The sequence below is a fragment of the Scleropages formosus genome, chromosome 1 (assembly GCF_900964775.1).
Source record: "Scleropages formosus chromosome 1, fSclFor1.1, whole genome shotgun sequence".
NCBI lineage: Eukaryota > Metazoa > Chordata > Actinopteri > Osteoglossiformes > Osteoglossidae > Scleropages > Scleropages formosus.
Window position 1 is genome coordinate 49,573,028 of NC_041806.1, and position 22,437 is coordinate 49,595,464.

General features: G+C 50.2%; 2 protein-coding genes across 9 annotated transcripts in view; both read right to left on the reverse strand.

Annotated features, from left to right (window-relative positions):
• usta (uronyl 2-sulfotransferase a) overlaps window positions 1-9,924 on the reverse strand; it is a 29,820-nt gene extending 19,896 nt beyond the window's left edge. The window contains exon 1 of the mRNA XM_018730376.2: window positions 9,513-9,924. Coding sequence (XP_018585892.1) covers window positions 9,513-9,663 — 151 coding nt within the window. The 5' untranslated portion in view covers window positions 9,664-9,924. The remainder of the gene's footprint in view (window positions 1-9,512) is intronic.
• A 1,235-nt stretch (window positions 9,925-11,159) lies between these two features.
• The window catches only part of sash1a (SAM and SH3 domain containing 1a), a 147,024-nt gene continuing 135,746 nt past the window's right edge, over window positions 11,160-22,437 (reverse strand). For all 8 annotated transcript variants that reach the window (XM_029249969.1, XM_029249978.1, XM_029249967.1 and 5 more), the window contains 7 exons: window positions 21,686-21,855; window positions 21,360-21,569; window positions 19,794-19,944; window positions 19,498-19,626; window positions 15,177-16,003; window positions 14,892-15,023; window positions 11,160-13,675 (listed from right to left, as the gene is read on the reverse strand). In XM_029249969.1, coding sequence (XP_029105802.1) covers window positions 13,430-13,675; window positions 14,892-15,023; window positions 15,177-16,003; window positions 19,498-19,626; window positions 19,794-19,944; window positions 21,360-21,569; window positions 21,686-21,855 — 1,865 coding nt within the window. In that variant the 3' untranslated portion in view covers window positions 11,160-13,429. The remainder of the gene's footprint in view (window positions 13,676-14,891; window positions 15,024-15,176; window positions 16,004-19,497; window positions 19,627-19,793; window positions 19,945-21,359; window positions 21,570-21,685; window positions 21,856-22,437) is intronic.

Sequence of the window (22,437 nt, forward strand, 5' to 3'; positions counted from 1 at the left end):
GAGACATAAGACGAGGCCCAGTGCCCTCGCGCCCAGAGCCTCTGGTTCCTGAACGTTCACGTTACACGTCTGCTTAAGACACAATCCACCATCTTTTCAAAGACACTCTGTCTCAATTCAATATATCAAAGAAGCACTTTGGGTAATAAAATCCCAGTTGCATGTAATGTAAGAGAAAAAAGGGGGAAAACACTCAAACAAGTATTACATTTAATAATTAACGTCACGCTTGTCGTTCTCCGAGATCGAGAGCGAAGTGAGGTCGGCCTTTTTTACCTTAATTTTTTTCCAAAGCTACCGCTCGAAGATACTACGCTGGAAGGTGGGATTCAAACCTGGGGTCTTTTGAGCACAAAACGGCAGCTGTAACCACTACGCCACCTGCTGGCCCTTTCAGAGTAACACAGTCCCTAAATTGCCCAGCGCAGTGGGATGGCCTGGCAGGGAACCTGCGCTCATCTATAGGGTCGTGCTGATCTCTCTCTGCGAGACAGGAAACAGCCGGTAGCGCTCGCCTGGGCCCTCCTGGGTCAACGTTCCATGAGAAGGACAGAGACGCGGTACTTGAACACCGGAAAGGGATCGCATTCGGGTCTGGAGCCGAAGACCTGCCGGCGTCCCCGCAGGTGGGTCTGCGGAGGACAAACCGACAGCAATAAGAATGAAGTTACGAGTTACGGGAGAGGCTGCCGGGAATTGCTCTGTCCCTAAAAGCCTGGACGCCGACATGCAACGAGAGCCGGGGCCTCGAACCCACCGACGCCACGCATCGGTTGGGGGAGGTGTACACGTTTGCGTGGTTTACTCCCGGAAATACCATGGGAATTACGGGCGCGACACGGGGCAGGGGCAGCGGGCGCACGGCAACAGACTGCCACTGTCCAGCACCTCACGGCCCACGTCTGCGGGAGGGGGCCACTCGAACACACACACACACACACACACACACACACACTCATTCTGAGTCACATTTCTCATAACCTGTGTCCTTTAAAGAGCACAGCTCAGTCCACTCCTTCACAGACAGGCCATCAATCAGGTGTCGGGTGACGGTGGGAAGGTAAGGGGCGGTGGTTCGATTCCCGCTGCGGTCAGAATCGGAGCCACCCGCTGAAATCCACCTTAAAGCCACGGGGCCAAAGCCCGTCTCCGTCCCCGAGATCACGGCCCTCGTTGCGCCAACCGACGCGCGAAGAGCATCACGGTCCAGCGTAGGATGGGATGTCGCAGTTCCCGCAGCTGTCCGAAAACCCCGCGTTTCTTCCAGAAAGTTCTGAGTGACAGGACCGGAGTGAAAGCGCTGTAAACTGGCACGTTCGTCTTCTCGCCAACGCCCACTTCCTGGAACACACGTGCGAGCGCACTCTGCAGAACCGCTTAAAGAAGCGGTAAGTGTGTCGGGGCGTCCCAGGACCGCGTGCCGGAGGAGCTTCCGGACATCGACCTTCACGCTGCCGTGAGCCGCGGGCGCCTGGGTTCGGGAGAAGCCTCCTATGCACGCAGGAGACCATCCCTCCCCTGCAGGGGGTCCATCGGGACACGCTACCCCCCAACGGTGAGACATCCCGATCGCCTCCTGCCCAACCTACGCGCCTTCAGACAGGAAGCGGCAGCAGGAAGCCAGACATCCGTTTCACGCGTAACAAACACGACGCCTCCGAGGAGGCCGCGTCACAGAAACTGCTGCGTCGCAATTTGTCTGAACTCATCCGGGTCGGTCGGTTTAAGAAAAGCTGATTCAGGGGAAAAAAGTCGGGGCCCGAGCTGCACGAAAGGCACCGCGGACGAAGCCTTTTCGAATGTTTTAATGCCACCTGAAGACACAGGAGGATCAACGGTTCGCATCCTGGCAAAAAAAAAAAAGCCCAAGTCACCTATGGATCAGGACAGCAAATTAGTTTTTATTTCATTTTATTTTATATACTTCTCTTGTTAGGGAAAACAATGAATGTACACACATATGTTGCGAGTCAGATATTTCGCACATTTTTCCCCTTTAACCGCCCCCCCCCAAAAAAAGAAAATAAAAATACAGTGGAAAAAGGATATAGATTCCTAATCAATATTCAATATGATATCTTAGGTACCAAGAACAGGTGACGGTCTTGTGCTCTTGGGAAGAAGAGGCTGCATTTTTAATTCTTATTCATTCTCATTAAGCGATTAATGTGGGGGAGGGAAGGGAGGATGGGGGGGTTGGGTGTTTTTCAATAGGACAGTATGGACCCCCCCGGGTTCAAGACACCTTTTTGGTGAACCTCCTAAAGCTGAAATGGTAACTTTTCTAGCAGGAGAAAGTCGGACGTGTGCGAGCTTGCGGTTGACCCACTTATTGCCCCGGTAGCGAGTAACATTGGCAGAAAAGTCCCGAGTGAGCAAGAGGAGGGGACCTTCCGTTGTACCCTTGAGCCAAGATTTATGTAAGAGGCAGCTGTAGAGATGAGAACTAAGCGGAGGGAAACAAGTCGGCGTTGAACTACTAAGTCGCAGAACTGGTGTCGGCAGATTCGGAATCCGGAAGATTCTGGAATGCGGAAGATGTCACCCTAAACGCGGCACGGGGGCGTAACGAGTTCACGGTGCAGTCCAGACGGCATCTGCGCCGAGAGGGGACAGCGTGGGAGTCGCGCGCTCTCCCTCACTTATTCTGCGGTTTATGTTGGCTGCGGTCACCTTGTGGTCCACCTCCCCGCTCGTCGAGGAGGCGCTTCGCCGACACCACGGATTCGAGGCGTCCCGTTCGCGCACAGGTGGAGATCAGGGAGGCCGACGGGTGTCGCGCGACCAGAACTGCCGCACGCGTTTCACCGAGACTACAAATTAAAGACGCGCGGATGCGGAAGCCTGGAGTCGACCCTAAAAAGACACAAACAGGCCGGACGGAGAGACGTGGAGCCGCACATTAAAGGGGTGCGAAGTCTTCTGCGGTGGGAGACCGCCTTCCACGAAGCGAGATCACAGCATCAGCAGAGTGCCACCGCGAACGCGACCGCGAAAGCACGTCTCTTGCATAACCGCGGGCTGTGCTGGCGTGTCCAAACAGCACAGAATCGCCACGGTGGGGAGGGGAATGGGAACGTTGAGGACATCAAAGGGAGCCGAGAGGCGTTCTCCTCATAAAGCTCCTGGTTCCCTCCCCTCTGCTGTACTACGCTCAACGAAGGTCCTTACCCTGCTGTATAAATGGGTAAATCGGGGTACGCTTCATGATCTCTCACCGTGACTCTCTTTGGACAAAGGAGATCAATAACTATAACGATAAACCGCACAGAAGAAAACCAAGAAAAAAAGCCTGGAGGAATTCTGGGAAAGACACTCTTAGGAGATCATACATTCGGGAGTGCAGTAGTTAGCGCTGCTGTCTCTGGACCCAAAGGTCACAGGTTCGATTCCCACCTTCAGCTCTAGAACCCTCGAGCAAGAGACTTACACTGAACTGAACAGCAGACAGCTGGTAGCATAGTGGTTACAGCTGCTACCCTTGGACTCATTGGTTGCAGGTTTGAGTCCTACCTCTGGCTGTAGTGCACTTGAGCAATGTACTTACCCTAAACAGAAGTACTCCAGTAAAATTACCCAGCTGTATAAATGGGTAAATAATTGTAAGTTGCTTTGGAGAATAGTGTTGAGTAACTGTTGTATTCATGATTGTGTGACACCTTGCAGCTTTTGCACACATTTAAAACCATCGGACGCAGGGGAACGAACAGCAGTCGCACACACAGCCTGTCCAGCTGTCTCTCTCTCTCTCACACACACACACACACACACAGTGGGGGGGGAGAAGCTGCAGAAAAAGGAGAGCTGAGAACAGACAGCACCTGACCCTTGACCTCTGACCCCCACCCCAGCTCCAACGGGTGGTGTAATCCTCTAACCCGTGACAAGCTGTGAGACCACCTGACCGGCCACCTGCACACATCTGCTCTCCATGAGAGCTCAGCGCCGCCGGGAACCAGAGAGTGGACCTTAGAGTGAACCGCAGCACGGCTCCGTAAGGACCCAACGGAAGGTTCCGGAAAGAAACCGGATGCAGACTGAGACAGAAAGGTGGACACCGGTTCAGAGCCGTTCCAGCTGGTCCGGGTTTGCGACGAGTGACCGGCCAGGTTTGGACCCGAAGGAGTTCGCCTCCGTCAGTAACCAGGACGGGTTCAAACCAGCAGCAGGAGAGCGGAGAGCCACCCTGGAAAAGCACTGGCTGCTCGCAGAGAATCCGAGGACTTAAAAAAAAAAAACTGAAAGTATGCAGCCCTCATAGGCCGCACGGCGGTTTCGCACCCTGGGCCGGACATGTGCAGCCTATCTGCTCGCCGTGTGTTTAACACTTCTATTTTGGATGCTGTTATTATCGTTTTTTTTTTTTTTCCCCCTTCAGGGGCTTTGAACAAACAACCCGCGCAGCGTCCAGGGTGGACACGTGCTCTTCCTACCCGCGTAAAGATAGACGAGGACACCGGGCGGCGCTCCCACCCTACATTTCCTGAAAATATCCGACCGCACTTTCCATGCAGGGAACGATCAAGGTACCGAACCGCAGCGTAAGCGTACGCGCAATAATAATAATCGTCTAATTTAAGAAACGGAAAACTCAAGCGACGTAAATAGCTGCTCCAGGGAGCCTCTTAGCCGCATTTAGCGATGTGACGTGAGCAGGGAGCTGCTGTTGTACCCTGGAGCTAGGAGCTCCGCCCACTGAGGTTCTCTCCGTCTGCCTGGTTGCCGACATGAGGCACCATGAAAGAAGAGATGAACCATAACTCCGGAGCGCAGATGCCCACCGATACTCGCATGTCAGCGGTTTGAAGGGGTAACTTTTACTGTGTCAGTTCAGGTTAAGTACCCTGATGGAGGTGGAATTCAAACCTGGGTCCTCTGAGTGTATGGCAGCATCTCGAACCAACACACCACCTGGTCCTCCTCGTGTCCAACCACATTGTGGACGAACGCAAGTCAGGCATCACTTCTCGCTGCGGTCACCTGGGTCGGGTTCCGCTGAACGTAAGATCCATCAATCCGCACGATTATTTTTATTAACGCAGCTGATGGAATTCGCGCACCTCCACCCACCGGGCGCTGAAGTCTGAGGAACTCAATGAAACAGTGCGGTCCTGTGAACCGTCGTCACCGGAACCCGGACGTTTCGATAAAAACGGCCCAGTCCGCTCCGAGGACGAAGCGCGACCCCGGTCGTACCGTGTTAGTTCGCAGCTCCGGCCCCTCCATCATTCGGCAGAAACCCACCCATCTGGCGACACACGGGGACACGTGGACCGCGTCAAGGTGACCGCTTTTGAAAGTCGCAGCCATAAATGGCACTCGCCGATTGTTCCTGAAGAAGGAGTCTGACACAGAGGCTCACTGTTAAAAAGCTGGCACGTTCATACGGCCTTTCCTCTCAGGATATGGAATGGAACCCAACCGTCTGACATTTGTGCGCGAAGCGCCCCGCACCATCCCCGCCTCCGTTTCCCAGGGAGATATTCCGCAAGATTTAATCATTGCTCAGCCTCTGGCCCCCGTCGATCACTATAAATCCAGCAGGGTGGGGTCATACCATGCGGCTGCTGCCAGACTCGGCGAGGCCCGCGACAGCGCGCAAACTTTGGAACCTGGATCGGTGGGATTGTAATGGTGAGTCAAGTCTTCGGCGGAGGCTCCTCGAACCCGTCCGAGCCGAACCGTGCCGGTCTCGCGCGACGAGCGCGTGTGGATCGGACAGCACAGCGGGTAGCGCTGGTGCCTCACTGCGCCTGGGCTGCGAAAACCAGACGGAAGTTCGATCTCCTCTCAAGGCCGTGCAGAATTTGCATGCTCTCCACGAGTTCTCTCTGCTTTCCTCCCAAAGTCATGTTTTTCAGGTGGACCGGTGACTCTATATTGCATATTATGTGTGTGTGTGTGTGTGTGTGTGTGTGTGTGTTACATTGCTGTGCTGTACAACTGTGTCAATAACTGCAGGGAGAGTTTAATGTAGTCACCTTGGACAAAGTCGCCGGATAAATATTACTTAATTATTGTGAATCACCTTGAATAGAAATAGAAATATAAAGGCCCATCATTGGTCTCTGGAACGATTTTAAGGCCCCTGCCTCATCCCATCGCTATCATCGTTGTCGTAGCACCTGCAGGCTGCTTTGCTTCACGGTCCACCATCGACTCCCCGAATTATCATAGCAATGTGTTATGCTGACAAGCGAGAAGCGTCCGCCCCACACGGCCTGGAAGTGACCCCCCCAGGAGGAGGAGGAGGCGGAATCACCGCACCGAGAGCCTCGGTCTTCGTCACCCTGCTGATACGCATAAGACAACGCAGAAGTGAGACCGCAGTCACGCACGTTGGACTTCCTTTACTAGCTGCGGCTGCTCGTCTGAGGACACCGGATAGTGTCTCTGAGCCAGGGATCAGGAATAACCGGTTCAATAAACGTAGCGAAATGCCAGATGTTTACCGCCATACAAAGCCTTTAAACCTGAACGTGGCTGAGGAGCTTCGCTGGAAAGAACTTGACATCATAACCGTTCTCCGCTTTAAGCGCAGCTCTTTCCTGCAGACTATACAGCCATTATACAGTTTATTCATCCACTTTCAAGTTAAATGTCAAAAATGTGTCTTTTCCGGAGTTCAAGTCACCACCGTTTCCACGTCCTGATGTTAGCTGGCACTAAAGGGCACTGAAAAGGAGTGGGAGTGTGTGACCGCTATCATTCAGCTCGCTTCCACAGTGTTTACAGCTCGTGTTGAGCGTCAGCAAACAGCGATATGATAACAAGCATCGCCAGTATTCACGGAATAAATCAGTCAACAACTGTATTAAGTATGAATTTATGGAGACGTTTTTCTTTTAATTCATTTTAAAGCACACATTCCTGAACCGCTTGTCCCATTCGGGGTCGCGGGGGAGGGGACGCACCCAGGACAGGACACCAGTCCGTCGCAAGGCGCCCCAAGCGGGACTCGAACCCCCGACCCACCGGAGAGCAGGACCCGGCCAACCCGCTGCACCACCGCGCCCCCCTCATTTTAAAGGAGCTCAAAGTTAATAGAATATTAGAAGAGGTCTTACTGCATATTTTTAAAAACAGCTGTATGTGAGACTTTTGCAGAAATTACCGAGTGAATAAACTGAGGTGTGTCTCTGTTAGTGTACCTTTTCCGAAAGCATGGTATTCCCTGCATCACAGAGCATATTTCCAGGGCGGGCTCTGGAACCCAGCAACTGTGCGTGAGACAAATGGTTGACAGAAGTTTCACACATAAAGGCTTGCACCACATTTTTAATCCACGGCAGCTTCACCTGAAACTTTTACGGAACCTGTTCTAAGGGATGTTAGTATTATTGAGTTTTCGTTAAATGTAATGCGGTGTTTGGATTTAGAAACAAATCAAATTAAGAAGAGACTTCCAGTCCCAGTTGTGTTTGTAAGCTGAGGACCAGGAGCATCTCAAAAAACAAGAGATCTGCATGAAAACAAAACACACCAGAAGACCCAACTCATTACCATACAGTACCGTGCTCTCTCCACTGGTACATTTACATTTATTTATTTAGCAGACGTTTTTCTCCAAAGCTACAGGCATCTCAGAGAAAATACAATTTGTGCATTACATTAGGAGAAAGAGAAATATAGTTGTAGACATGTGATTCTTAAGTAAACCTAGTCTGCTTCTTTCCACTTTATGCACCGATGTTCATCGCACAACTAGCTGCATAAAACTCAGAACAGACTATTCCTGATCACGTTCCTACATTTTTTTTTTTTTTAAACAGTGAAAGCTGATTTTTATATTTGTCTTATTTGCTTATCGAGACAATTGTCTTAGCTGTCCGGTTGTGATTAAATTGTAGAAGCTTTAACAAAATGGATTTGCTGAAATGCTAATATTTAAATCTGTAATTATTCTATGGACCGTTGAGGAGCACAAAAATTAGAACTTGGTAAGCGTGCATAAATAATCAGCACACTTTTTGTGCTCCCTATAGATGCACCTCCACCAAACCAGACCGGAACAGCGACACACATGAAAGCCAGTCTGAACCTTAATAGGCAACGTGTGTTTCACATGATGCAATTTAAACCAGCAGGATGCGAAACGCAGCCGAGCAGAAAATGAGACAAGAAGCAAACTGTGAAGAGCAGCATGGGGTGGGTGAGAGGTCATTCGCCGCTTTTCTTATTATCACCAGTTGGCTGCTCATCACTTACCTGCAGCCACCTGGTCAAGTTGACAAGTGTGTCTCTGGAATATTCACAAGGCAGTGAGGAGCGGGGGACACACTCTCATGACCCCACAAATCCACCTAACACTTACAGAAAGGTATAGTGTACATCCGACCCCTTCAGAATAACTCACGTACACACACGTTGACTGAAACCACTTGTCCCAGGCGGGGGTCGCGGCGAGCCGGAGCCTAACCCGGCAACGCAGGGCATAAGGCTGGAGGGGAAGGGGACACACCCGGGACGGGACAGGATGCCAGTTTGTCGCAGGGCACCCGAAGGGACTCAAAACCCAGACCCGGAGACCGGGTCCTGGCCAAACCCGCTGCACCACCGCACCCCCCCTCAGAATCACTCATTTACCTTGAAGTCGCTCTACCGTTCAGAAAGGGATTAGAAACTGGGGAGTTCACCTGTTTAGCGAGACCATCCAAGACTGACAACCGCTTATAAAAGTCTCTTAAAGCAAATTAGCTGTCGTCAGTTTGACCCTAGAGAGGCTCAATCCGCACTCGTGTCAGAGACACATAGGGACGCGCTGCAGAAGACAGTGGTGAACATTCTAGAGAAGAATGCCCCTCTACCTGCTGTTTCACACAATTGAGAATGCAGTTCTTACATCATATGTAACACAGTAAAATCTGGTGATACAATATAATTATTTTTCATTAAAATTGTGAAACAACCTCAGATGCAATGCAACTAGCTTTAAATTAAAATAGTGAAATATTGATTAAAACAGTGGGGAAAAAACTGTATTATTTTAATCACTATTGACAATTGAACTGCGCTCTTTTAATGAAAGCTACATTGTATCAAAGGTGTGTGACAAGTCAAAGATCGTTACTTCGCAAAACAAGCGCTCTGGTGATACATTGATTGTTGTATCTTTCATTAAAACAGCGAAACAGTGATTTAAAAAGTACAATCAGAGATTGTTTGACAATGTAACGATCTTTGATTAGTGAAACAACCTCTGATGATGAAATCTAACTACTATCTTTCATTAAATGAAGCAGCCTCTCAAAATGTAACTACTGATTAAACGGTTAGTGAACAACCTCTAATTATACAATGTAGCAATCTTTGATTAAACGATGAAAAATCCTCTGATGATACATCATGTAACTTTCAATAAGTGTGACAAAAGTCTGATGATACATTGTAACTTTGAAAGTAAACAGTGTTAACAATCTTGGGATGTAACATCTGAGGGTCTTTCCTATTGAGCGCTGTCGTACCGCAGTACGTACTCACACTGTGCGATCTTACCGCGGTAAGATTCTTACCCAAGTAGTGCCGGATGTCCACGAGGACCCTCGGAGGTCCTCCGTCTAGCTGGTACATCAATGATCCGAGAGTGAGAAGCAGCAGAGCGGCTGTGCAGAACCCGAACCCCCGCAGGGAGAGGAACCAGGCATGACTCCTCTTCATCTTCATCTTCTAGTTCTTCTTCTTCGTCGTCGTCGTCGTCATCATCATCATGATCATCATCATCATCTCCCCTTCCTCCTCATTCTTCTTGTCATCACAGAGAGCCGTTCGGGGCGATGATCACCCATTCGCTTCTGCACTCAAACTTTCCGCATCCGATTTATTCAGACACGTGCCGCAGTAAAACGAGGTAAATCTCGCGGAGGGCAGACGAGCTTCTCCTCCTCCCGCGTCCCGCGCGCGCCTGCACCGCGGAGCTCGCGGAGGTGGGACCCACTCCGAGCACGACTCGCGTTACCGTCCCGAGGAGGAAGTTGGTCCTGGTGACAAACAGCGCCCCCTCGCGGCGGATCACGGAACCAGCGTTTAAATCCCCGTGTAGCAAATTGTCGGGTCTTAATTACATTGTTGACCTCACGATATTAACGGGCGTTACAGTTGTATTCATCTGTACTGTAGTAGGATCCTTGATTTGCATTCAGTTTTGCAGAAAATTTTTTGTTCTACCATTCGAAAGCTGTCATCTGAACTATTAAACCGCGGTTAAACTGATCGATTTATTATACTAGACTTTAAAAAAAATCACACTTCTTTAGCAAAAGAAATTCTGCCACTGAACTTAGAACTAATCGCATTAATCGATCACGTGCTAAAACGTACTAAGTAGATAAAAGAGATTTGTCAAAAAAGAAATTAAATACATCTGCTCATGATGAGGGAAAAGGTGTAAACCCCATCTCATCCCATCCCATCCCATCCCATCCCCCCGCAATGCATGATGGGGAATGTCACTGTATTTCACCTACAAGTTTGGAATCAATGCCAAAGAAATGAAAATATACATATTGCAGGCAACCCGGAGAATGAAATGCTGCTCGAAAGAACATGAACTCTATAGGAACTGTCATCATTCTTGTATAAAGTATTAAAATAAACTTATAAAATATAAATCTTAAACGTATAAAATAAATAAATGACTATGATTTACACATCTGATTTTACTTACTTGCTTGATTTAACCAATACAATTGACACCTGCACTACCTGTGTGTTTCTACTACACACACGATTTCCTCTGAAGCAACATATGGAATTGTTCAATACACACCTGTTATGGCACATGAGAAAGACTGATTCTCATTAAATAACCATTTCATGGTAAAACCAAGGGACACATGGTGTTCACATACTTTCAAGCAGCACTGTAAAACCCTTTATGTACTTAAAACATCACAGTGTAAAAAGCAGTCACTGCTCTGCTGTGGCCCATGACCAGCTGGACACATCTATGAACGACTAACCGAACCGAAATAATTGAGCAGGATATGATTCGAAGTTATATTTTCCAAATAAAAGATAACAGGCGCACATAAGCGACATCGTAAAACGGTCCGTTCCCACGGTGACCCTGAATCCGACCTCTGGGGCCCAAAAGTCATTGCACCTACGTACATTATTATAATAGATAAAACAAATAAATGACTAAGAAGCTCAAAGGGATGCCAAGAATTTTTTTTTAATTATATTTCAGAAGGACAAATAGTTCTAGACATTTTATGCTTCAATACACAGGCATATCTTTATAGACAATCATTAGCTAGCCGGAACTGCATAAAATAATTTGTACACGTATATTATACATACATACCATAGCTTTCCACTGGCTAAAGCAATAAGTAAGAAGGTATTGCTATTTGTATAGTACAGTTAATAATTACATTTGATATGAAAAGCAAAAAAGGAAAATAAGTTATTTAAATATCAATTACACAGAATGTGCAACATTTGTTAGTCATTTCATATATTTAATTATGTTTCAGACAATGCAAAAAAAAAAAGAAACAATTGGAAGTAATGAAGGGGCACACAAATCAGTTAAGGACTCATCGCATTACAAATGTACACGGGTAACTTGGCATGTTTGGGAATTGTACAATCAGTCTGACAAACTGTCCATCTCTGCTTCGATAGTCTGAATATCACGGTGAACTAATTTTTTTCCTCCAGTATAAACACTGTTTTTTAATTTATTGACTTAAGGAAGAGTTTTTAAAAAGCGATTCAGATTTAAAGTGCTTTCAGCAGTGACCTTTGTTAAAAAAAAAATGGAAGCGTTCCTCCTCTCCGGAGCACCAGTATAAACCTGAAGGCATCGAGCTGGAGCTGTTAACGTACTACTGTAAAAGCATCTTTAAAAAACACCTTGTGCTGTCAGATCTGAACACGACTGCAGGATGTACAAAACGTGTATGGATTTAGGAGATGTTCTGAAAGGAAGTGTAACCCTGATGAACTGGTGCAATGACTGCCCATTTATTCTTGTATACGGCCGTCTCCTAGGCGGCAGGTTCATAAAGTGTGGCTAAAACACTTGAGCAGGGTTCCTGAATCAGGGGGTCCGCGTCACCGACAGACTGACACGAGGCTCATCGGGACCTCTGCCGTTGACCTGCCTTGGTCAATCTTTACGCAGGCCGCAGAATGCTGACCCTTCTGGGTCTTTCCGGAACGAACGAAGATCGGATCGGCGAAACGTGGCGGGACCCGGACCCGGCCGCATCTCGACCTCGGCTGGCGGAAAGCGACGAGTCCCTGATTGCGGAAGCTCCTTGGCAGAGCGGACGTGGATCCCAACTGTTCGGAGCTCCCGGAGGGTGCAGACCCCAGCCGGGCCAATGAGAGGCACTGTCCTCCTAATTATCCTGCACCTCGATAACTGGGACGATAAACCTGCCGGCATCATCGTGCCCGTTAAACCATACTGCATATTTCAAGTTCGCACACATATGTAAACATGGATTTTATAATGATGAAGATCAAACACATACATATACATATTCATATCAAGTTTATGCTGTATATTGAATTATTGAGTGACATCACTGTGCCCCTTGTGCTTGGTTGTGGACCTGTGCTTGGCTGAAAGAAACCGAGTCCAAAAGGACCGCTGTCGAAATACGACTCGCGCTGCTACCGTTTTCTTTACGTTTGTTGGAGCCGGAACGCGAGAAGTTGGAAAAATCACGACCCTGCGAGCCGAGCGACGTTCGTTGGGATGAAAACACCGTCAATGCGGGAGCACGTGAAGAAGAGCTCCAGATGTGTCAAACTCGTAAGGCAACGCAACATCATCCGCTTAACGCACCGAGATACGGGACAACTCCGTCTTGGCACCGATCGAGGAGGCGTGGCTTAAAAGGCCCGAACGCTGAAGGGCCGAGTTCAGCCGTGGAACAAGAGGTTCCGAAAGGGACGTCGTCCTTCCAGCAGAGCCGCCGGAATGTCCTCAGACACGATCTCAACTGGATCCAGGTCATCCCATGATGCTCAGTCACTACACTCTACATGAGCTGGAATCACAATCGGCGTAGAAGGCCGACCGTGGTCGGTAAAAGCCGCTGCGGTCGAGGTGCGGGGGGCTCCTTCTGCTGTCTTAAAAAAAGAGACGAAATCAAGCACTTAAATTTTAGAGGACAGTTTTTTATGTTTCTTTACGGTATAAAAGCGCGCTGCGGCTCCAAAGGCAGCTTCCCGTTCCGGCGCCGCCCCCTGAGAGTCTCTTCAGTCTCATCGCAAACATCCGAAAGTGTGGAAGCGGGGAGCAAGGAGGAAGTAAGACGGCGGAGGAGAATTGCGTGAAAGGTTGCGGCGCCATTGCCGACGGCACCCGTGTCGGGGTCTTTCGCGCAGGTGACGCAGCCGGACGATCCTTTGCGACGGCTCTGCCGACCGCAGGATGTGCGTTCGCGTCGCGGCCGTGCCGCCGTCTGCGCTACGAAAGCTGCGCCCTGCGGGCCTCCTCCAGCAGCCAGTGGGCGTGGCTCTCGTCCCAAACCCCCACCTCCTGCAGCGACTGCTCCGTGAGGGCGGAGACGCTGGCCACGGAGTCCAGGCCCGCGGCGCTCAGGGGTCCGACGTACATGGGCAGCCCCACGGACACCAGCCAGTCCGCCACGGGGACCACGCCCCCCGGCAGGGAGGACTTGCGGCTTAGATCAGCCAGGCCGCCACACGGGATCTGTGAGGGTGGAGGGAAGTTGGTCAGAGTGGATTCTGGGACAGACACGTGCTTTTATTGCTAATGTAATTTCTCCTGCACCTTCTTCAAAACATGCAGCAGCAGACGACTGCCGTGGTTCAAGCCCATACACCAACTGGTGCTGATGAACACACACACACAAAGCCTGAGTAATTGTTTTAGCTCCTCCCATTATTGCTAAATAATCATATTTGCCTATACACCGGCTCCTCATCTTACTAACAGATGCAAATGTTCAAAGATAGAAACATTACAGTTTATTTATTCATTTTTAATAGCACTCGGGGGGGACGCGGTGACGCAGCGGGTTTGGTCGGGTCCTGCTCTCTGGTGGGTCTGGGGTTCGGATCCTGCTTGGAGTGCTCTGCGACAGACTGGTGTCCCGTCCTGGGTGTGTCCCCTCCCCCTTCAGCCTTATGCCCTGCGTTGCCGGGTTAGGCTCCAGTTCACTGCGACCCCGCTTGGGACAAGCTGTTTCTGTGTGTGTGTGTGTGTGTGTGTGTGTGTGTGTGTGTGTGTGTGTGTGTGTGTGTGTGTGTGTGTGTGTGTGTGTGTGTGTGTGTGTGTGTGTGTGGTGAAGCGAATTTAGCCTGTGTTTACCCTTCAAGCCAGTAGCTGGCAGTAAAGAGCAGCCAAATTGACCAGGAGTGTTGGACCACCTTAATTCAACTCACTTCCACCTTGTTTACAACTCGTGTCTGGTGTTCCTGAGCATGGGCGATCAGGAAGAAGATAACTAATGCGGAATAGCTGGTAGTGTAGTGGTTAGAGCTACTGCCTTTGGGTCCAAAGGTCGTGGGTTCGATTCCCACCTTCAGCTAGGTACCTCTCCCAAAATTACCCAGCTGTATAAATTGTAAGCTTATAGTAACTGTAACCTTAACATTATAAGTCCCTTTGAGAAAAGTGCCAAATAAATGTTTTTTTGTATTTTATTATATCTTATGAGAGGTTTTCACAAACCTAACCAGTGAATAAACGAAGGGACGTCTGTAATATTGATCTCGTATCAATTAGCGACTGAGTTGTAAAATGACTTTGGAGTTACAAACAAACCAAGATACAAACAGCCCTCCAATCCCAGTTGCGTTCATAAGTCGAGGAGCTGGTGTTGCTGCAGTGGCTTGGTTTTGTTCAATAGAAATCTCTCTATGTATTATGTATTGATGGATGGTCGCTGCCAGGAGGCACTCACAGCCATTCGGTGCTGTCGCCGGAGCTCCCTCACTCGAACCCGGTCCATGGCGGATGCCACTTCGTCAGCGGGCTGCCCCAACTCCTTGGCGTATCGCTGAACCAGGGCTTGCGGGACTCCCGAGCGGCCGTGCTGCAGGGCACGAGACAAGGTATGAGCCGTCAGTCCGAAGCTCCCCGCTATGACCGCGAACCACACCAGGTTGATGAAAGGCCAACGGGAGGTGAGGGGACGGGATTTCGGGTTTCGAGCGGTCGAGGTGAACCGTCGGGGGACTCGGCTCACCTTGTCTGAGTACGGCTCCTCCGTCAGGTCGATGCCCTCAGACTCCAGTCTCTGCTCCAACAAGGACTCCAGGTCGACGGTCTTGCTGTGCGACACCTTCCTCCCGGGGAGGTCGGAGAGCCAGGGCGGGGGCGCCGCCGGCGGGGAGCTCGGCTCCCCTGGGGAGGGGGGGCTGGGCGTGGCCGGCGGGGCGGAGTCAGCAGGGCCGGGCTGGGTCTTGTCGGGGTGCGACAGCAACATCGGGTGGCACAGCCCATTGGGGAGACGTTCCCTACACTTTTTGACAGGCACTGGGGGGGGCACAGGCGACTTCTTCACCTGAGTCCGTGTGGCCCCCCCACTGTCCGTCTCACTGGATTCTCGGGGCTGGGGCTCACAGGGTGTGCCAGCTGGAGAGGACAGTTCTGACAGGTGGGGTCCTCCCCCACCTCCATCCTGACCCAGACCGGACGGTGGCAGCGGGTGTGGTTCAGGGGCGGCGGGCAGCTCAGGGAGCTTCTTCCTGTCGAAGGCCTGTTCCCACTGCAGGTCCCCCAGAGAGTGGGAACGCTTCCAGGGCTGCTGGGCAGGGGCGGGGGGCATCGCCTCGTCATCCAGGCCCTCGCAGCTGCGGCTGGGGTTCATGTGCACCCGGGCCGAGCGCCTCCTCAAACCCTTGAGGGAGAGCTTGAGGGAAAAGGGCCGAGCAGCACAGCGCTCCCTCCTGGTCTGCTGCAGGGCCTCCGTGGAGCGGGTCATGGGCAGGGTCGGGAAATTCGGAGACGGGGGTTGGCCGGACTCGGAGCCCCCCGATGACCTGCAGGAGACGGATTCCTTGCGGGCCTTCCCTGAAACGACACCACAGACACACACACACTTGACTCAACATCGAAGTTACGGTAGCGAGGCTCCTATTGGTCTTAGGGCTCTAACACACTGCTGATCCCAGAGTAATTTCCAGCAGAGCCTCGGATTACGAACAGCGGACATTTAGGAGTTTTTATTATTTTTAAATTTATTTTCTACACCAAACGTTTGTCTGGAAATCCTGCTTGTAGCGGAGGGACCACAACCTGTGTTTACCCCGACTCGGCAGATGGCAGTAAAGAGCAGCCAATCAGAACAGGAGTGTGGAACCGCCTTAATTCAACTCACTTCTACAGTGTTTACAGCTCCTGGCCGGTGTTCCTGAGTGTTGGTGATCAAGAATAAATATGAGGAATGTCACACACATTTATTGGATGAACTGAACTCAAACTCAAGGAGTTTGTGGAGATACTAGTTTTAGTTATTTCAGACTAGTTTTAACTTTCATATATGCCACAGTAAATTATGGTAAAGTCATACTAACGTAAGCGCTTTATTTAATATAGTTGTATCTGAGATTTTTACGTCACCTGCCCAGTTAATAGATCATCTTACATCTGTGTTAAACTGATTATGATTTTTTTTTCTGGTAAAAGTGACGGAGTTATGAACAAAGTGAGTAATGAACACACTTCAGGCTTCACTGCACCCTCTAATGTGACTGAAGAGCGGAACCTGATAAGAAACGAAGCCACAGGATTCCACGGTTCGGGATATTTGTAGGACTTCATCTGCAGTTGACTTCTCGGCCCGACCAGTTGGCGCACTGGGAAAGGGGTGTGGTCTGGAGCTCCGACCACAGGGGCTGCGACAGTAACGCTATTGATGGAGAGCGGCTGGTCGCCTAGTGTTGGACCAACACCTTGGGAAACTGAAAACATTATTAGGAGAGCAACACAAAGGGCGGGGGGGGGGGGGGGGGGGGGGCACATTGTGTCTTGTTTATTTTTTTACTTTACCACGGTCTGGAACATAACGGTATGAGTTAGAGAGTTTATAGGCCAGCAAGAGAGCGATTAGGAGCCGACTCCACCGGGGTCCTGGGAGTGGAGGGCGTCCAAGTCTCGTTTTTATGAAGTCTGAAACACTTTGCCGTTTCCTTTCCAAAATAGTACAATATACTGTGTTTTATACTCTCCTTTATGGAACCACAACTGCAAATATAATGTCGGTGACTTTGTTGTTTTTTTTTTTTTTCCCCTTCCCTGGGCATGTGACGTAACTTTTAGAACAGCGATCAGGAGCTTATTGCCAGCCAACCCCCCCCAACACCTGTGGGCTGATGCGGAACTTTAAGCCAGACTTCAGAAGTAGCACGGTGGCACAGCAGGTAGCACTGGTGCCTTCTGGGCTGCTCGGGCAGACATGGGTTTGATGCCTCTGCAGTGCATGTGCTGTTTGTATAATCAGCCTGTGTTTCTGTGGGGTTCTTCTAGGTGCTCTGGTTTCCTCCCACAGTGCAAAGACATGTGTTTCAGGTGAATTGGAGACACTGAATTGTGAATAGTATGTGTGTGTGGTGACCATTTTTATCACCCCGCTGATACATATCCAAGGAGGAAAGTGGAAAAAATAAAGACAACAATCGCCATGTGCTTAAACAGAAAAGGATGCAGAATCACAGCAGGACACAAAATTGACAGACTGACTTAATATCCTGTGTGAGAGCAGTGGGGGTGGGGTATGCATTGGACCATGAAGCAAGAGGGAGGAAATGGCAGTTGGAGAGTCCAGAACAGGGTTGGGTGGGTCGTTCAGAGACACTGTGTGCAGCCCATGGAAAAGCAGGCAGTGACAGAGAGAGACAACGAGGTTATAAACTGAATTGCAATCGCAATCAAACAACTGCTGATTCCAGCTGCTCTCTAAACAGTCACATACTGGTTTATTACCTCCTTCATCTTGACACCTGAGCTCCCCGGATGGAAACGTACAGGTTCAAAAGCAGCACCTTCTCACCATCTGCACTCACTGATCCACAGTAGGTCACCTGCTGACCAGGTAAGACTGGGAGGGGGTGTGTGTGTCCAGGTGACCACCTGATACCTCTCAAATTCACCTGCGTAACACTAACACATTCTGCTCACTACGCACCGTTAATGTGCCGGGGAGGGGAGCAGATGGTAAAGTGACTTAAAAATGTTATGCTAATATTTACAATGATTTACCCCGTCACGGAGCTGGGACATTTTTACTGTATAACGGGTGCTACAGCAGGAGGTGGGCTTCGAACCCCAGGCCTTTTCAGCCCAAAGGTGGGAGCTCTCAACTGAGCCAACTGCTGCACCTTTGGCGCAGTTACCTCTTTTCATCTTCTTGGATTTTTATTAGGAAAAATTAGGTTTTTACTATAATGATTTCATCCATGAACTGGGTAATTTTGACTGTAAATTCAGGGTAAGCGCCTTGATCAAGGGACCTACAGTAGGATCAGGGATTCAAACCAGAGTCCTTCAAATGCAAGGTGATGTCTAACCGCTACTCCACCTGCTGACGCAAGTGTTTAATGACATCATTTCTGTTAAAACTGCTTCTCGCGTCTTCTATGCCGAGTGCTCTGGGTCAATGTGCCGCGGCGGATAAAAAGAGCTGTAATAACTATTTTAAATGCTACTTTTATTTTTTTCCTATTTATGCTAATAATAAATTCATTGTTTCCTCTATCGTCTATTTATTCTGAATTTTAATTAATTAATAAGCGAGTTTGCAAACGCAGAGGGAAAGAGAAAGCAAGCAGGCGCAGGTCAGTAGGCGAGAGGACAGTTTATTGCACGTCGCACGGGTGAGGGCGGCTCGGGTGCGAACCGAACACCGAGTTCGCTCCGTCACCGAACAAAGACCGACCAACATTCTCAGCTAAAAACACACACTCACAGCATCTCAAACACACACTTCAAAAACGGCACAGAAGGAATAGTCCTGCATCGGAGCACAAGAAATAGTTAAAACTCCAGTGAAGACACTGATTTAACTGTTTTAAAAAAAAAAAAAAAAAAAAAAAAAAAAAAGCATTGCTATGATCTTTTAGAGATATAAAAATACTGTGTAACATCAGTGTAAAAGTAAGACAGTACCGTGGAATCCCTGAGACAGTCACGAGTGGGGGGGGGGGGGCGCATACGGGTGAAACAGCCATACAAAAGTAGCGTGCAGGGGGCCAGGAACACACACAGCATGGAATCAAGGAACCCTAAAATAGTAATTGTGGGATGCGACCTCCCTCATCACCATGACAACTGTCGTCCATTTGTCACGCGTGTTGGACCAGCGTGGGCGAAGCGGTAGAGGAGTCCTGGCGGGGTGCGCTGATGATCACCGAGCCTGATGAAGCGGAGGACAGGTGGAGGGGAGGAGCGAGAGGGACCGGGAAGCGACAGCCAGGTCCACCCCCAGGAGCGTGGCAGGTGGAGGGTGGGGTCATGAGCTGGTGGGTGGGGCTAGAGGAGGGGTCATGCAGATAAGGCGCTCTCGTTACCATGCTGCAGGTTCTCGCTGCTCTCATAGCACCCCGAGTCTCGCGGGGACTCTCCCGACGCCGTCCGCTCCTCCGACAGCAGCAGTTCCTGGGAGCCGGTGTGGCCACCGCGCTCCGGATCGCTACTGCCTGGGGGATCACGAGTAGGACGAGAACGAAAACGAGGATCACGTGGCGTGCCCGTGCACATAGGTGTGTGTGTGTGTGTGTGTGTGTGTGTGTGTGTGTGTGTGGTGTGTGTGTGTGTGTGTGTGTGTGGTGTGTGTGTGTGTGTGGTGTGTCCTCGTCCCACTCACTGTCATACTCCTGCAGCAGCTCCACGGCCGTGAGCAGCACAGCCCGGTGCTGCGGGTCCCGGATGTTCAGCTCGTCCAGGTCCTCCTCCTCCAGCAGCTTGAACGTGTCCAGGTCCTCGTAGCCATTGAACAGGAAGGTGGGCATGTGCTCCTGTGACAGGAAGAGACACGTCAACCTTTGATCTTTTCCACCAGGGCAACGGGACGTCCCGCAGACCGACTCCCGCCCTTCAGAGGGACGGCCCCGAACGCTCGCCGGGTGCGGCCGTCGCTCACGGGTGTAATTATATCGAGCCGCAACGACTGCGCGTGGCTCTCAGAGCGGGCGGGGGCGCTCTTTACTCAAGCATCGCCACATCGTCCGGTGCGGCCCGTGTTCTGCTCAGCAGCACGACTTCACTCGCTGCTATTTTAAAGAGACCAAGAGACAGTGTTTATTTCAGTGGGGGGAAAGTACGAAGAATAAGGCTGAGCGTCACACACGAAAGCTGCACTCTAATTTTACCGCCTTTGTGAGGCACGATAAACCACCTTTGGACAGATGGGGCCTGAAGATAGCGATGCAGGTAGGGAGGCCTTTTCAAGGGTATAACAGCAGCTCCTTAACCACTTTGATTTCTTAGTCAGCTGCTCTGTGTAGGGAACAGTGCAGGTTTTCCATCTGTATGTTCCCAAGAGTAGGGAAGCAGATGGAATGGCATTTCCACACATGAATTCTCTCTCTTTCTCTCTCTCTCAGCTTGAGCAAAATCCTTCAACAAAGCAAGATGCTGACATTTGATGAACACGAGGGAGATCCTTGTCTCCTCTTTAATGGTCTTCAACACACCCGGTTGCCATGACAACCAGAGGATGAACACGATGCTTCCACAGGCCTGGTTTCCTTTTGGACCGGACATGTGGAGGGGACCCCCTGCAAAAGGCCGCAAGGACTCCGAGGAGTCACTCCTCAGCACCGAAGCAAACATCTGGTCAGAAGGTTCCACCATTGATTCTTATTTTGGTCCCTTTTGGCTCTTCAATGAGCAAAATGCGCTTCCAAGCCACGTTTCAGATGCTTTCACTCTTTAATCTGTTCTCACACTATCCAACTCCTAGTTTTAAAACTTGGCATGTTCCAGCTTTTGCTCTAAATGTAGAGCTAACCTTAACCTTTGAAGTTCGACAGCATTAACTGTTTTTAAGGTGGACCCATTCCTATCAGTTGGTAAAATATGTCAAAGAATTACAAAGACACCTTAAAGAAATAAATGGTTATTGACACTATCGTTTTAGACACCAGCTCTGAAAACACGTGTTTGCAAAATCCTGTCCTTGATTGCAATGTTGCCAGTAACAACACACCAACTCATATTTACATTTAGGCATCCAAATGACTCGGTGCGGCATGTGGGAGGGGCCTAAGGTCCACATGGGTGTGGCTACAACGTAATGTTTTATGGAGATACAAAGGGCATCTAAGCAGGGAGGTATGGGGTGGCCTTGTGACCATGCGATGCTGAGCCGTGAGCGGGCAGTTTCCATGCCGGTGCCTTGAGGGGGGCGGAGCCAAGGTTTCGCGCTTACCTTGAGGTTGACGCGCTCCAGAAGCTCCTCCACGGAGCTGGGCTTGGGCGGTCGGCCCTTTTTCCTCCTCCTCACGGGCCTCTTGGGCTTCTCCTCCTCTTCATTCAGCACGTCCACGTAGATGAACTTGAACGTGCCCACCTTGTTGTTGAGGAGACCCATCCAGGTGCCCATGGGGGGCTTACTGATGATGTCGATCACATCCCCTCGCTGAGGGAACAAAGAGAAGGGCAACGCGTGGGTTAAAAGAGTGACCTGAAGATGGACGCACCAAACTCCGCTGGTGTGTGTGCCTGTGTGTGGGTTTACATGAGAAGAGTCAAAACCTTGAGCTTCAGGGAGTCCGTGTCGTAGGGGCTCGGGGTAAAGTCTGTGTGCACTCGGGCACGGCCGCAGAAGGGACCCCTGTACGGCGGCTCCTCCTCATCGCCGTCTTCTGACTTGACGCTCTCCCGGTTACTCGCCGACGAGTCCGTGGTGCTCACCGTCTGACCGCCTGAAACACACACATCAGATCCTGAACCGCTTGCCAGCAGAGGACGCAGCCACCAAATACATACGTCTCCACAAAAATTTACTACAGGTGAGCTTGGTTTTTGATGTGGTGGAAAAACTATCCGCTATCCCTCAGAACTGCTGAATCCCTCCGTCTCAGACCCTTCCATTTCAGAGCTATTTCTGTCCTAATCTCCTGGCAGCTCCATAAATGAGCCCAATACCATTTGATATGATTATCTATGTAGTTGCTATCTGAATGTCACTTCTACAGGTGCTACTTGAGGGATTTGAACCGGCAACATGGTGGTGTCAGACACACAAGCTGTGTGCGGATAATCTTGAGTCCAGTCCGGCATGATCTTCAAGTCCAACAGAACTACAATAAACTCCCCCCCAAAAAAAGAAAAATCACTGGCAATTTTCAGCATCAGATGCCACAGAATGATCTTCTCTGGCTAGAATGGCGAAGGAGCTGCTCTCGCAGATCCGGGACAGAGTGTTTTGCGATCCCCTCATCGGCCCCGGCGGGGGGGGGGGGTTCTGTTCCCCCATTGCGCGTCTGGATCCAAGTCTCGGCTAT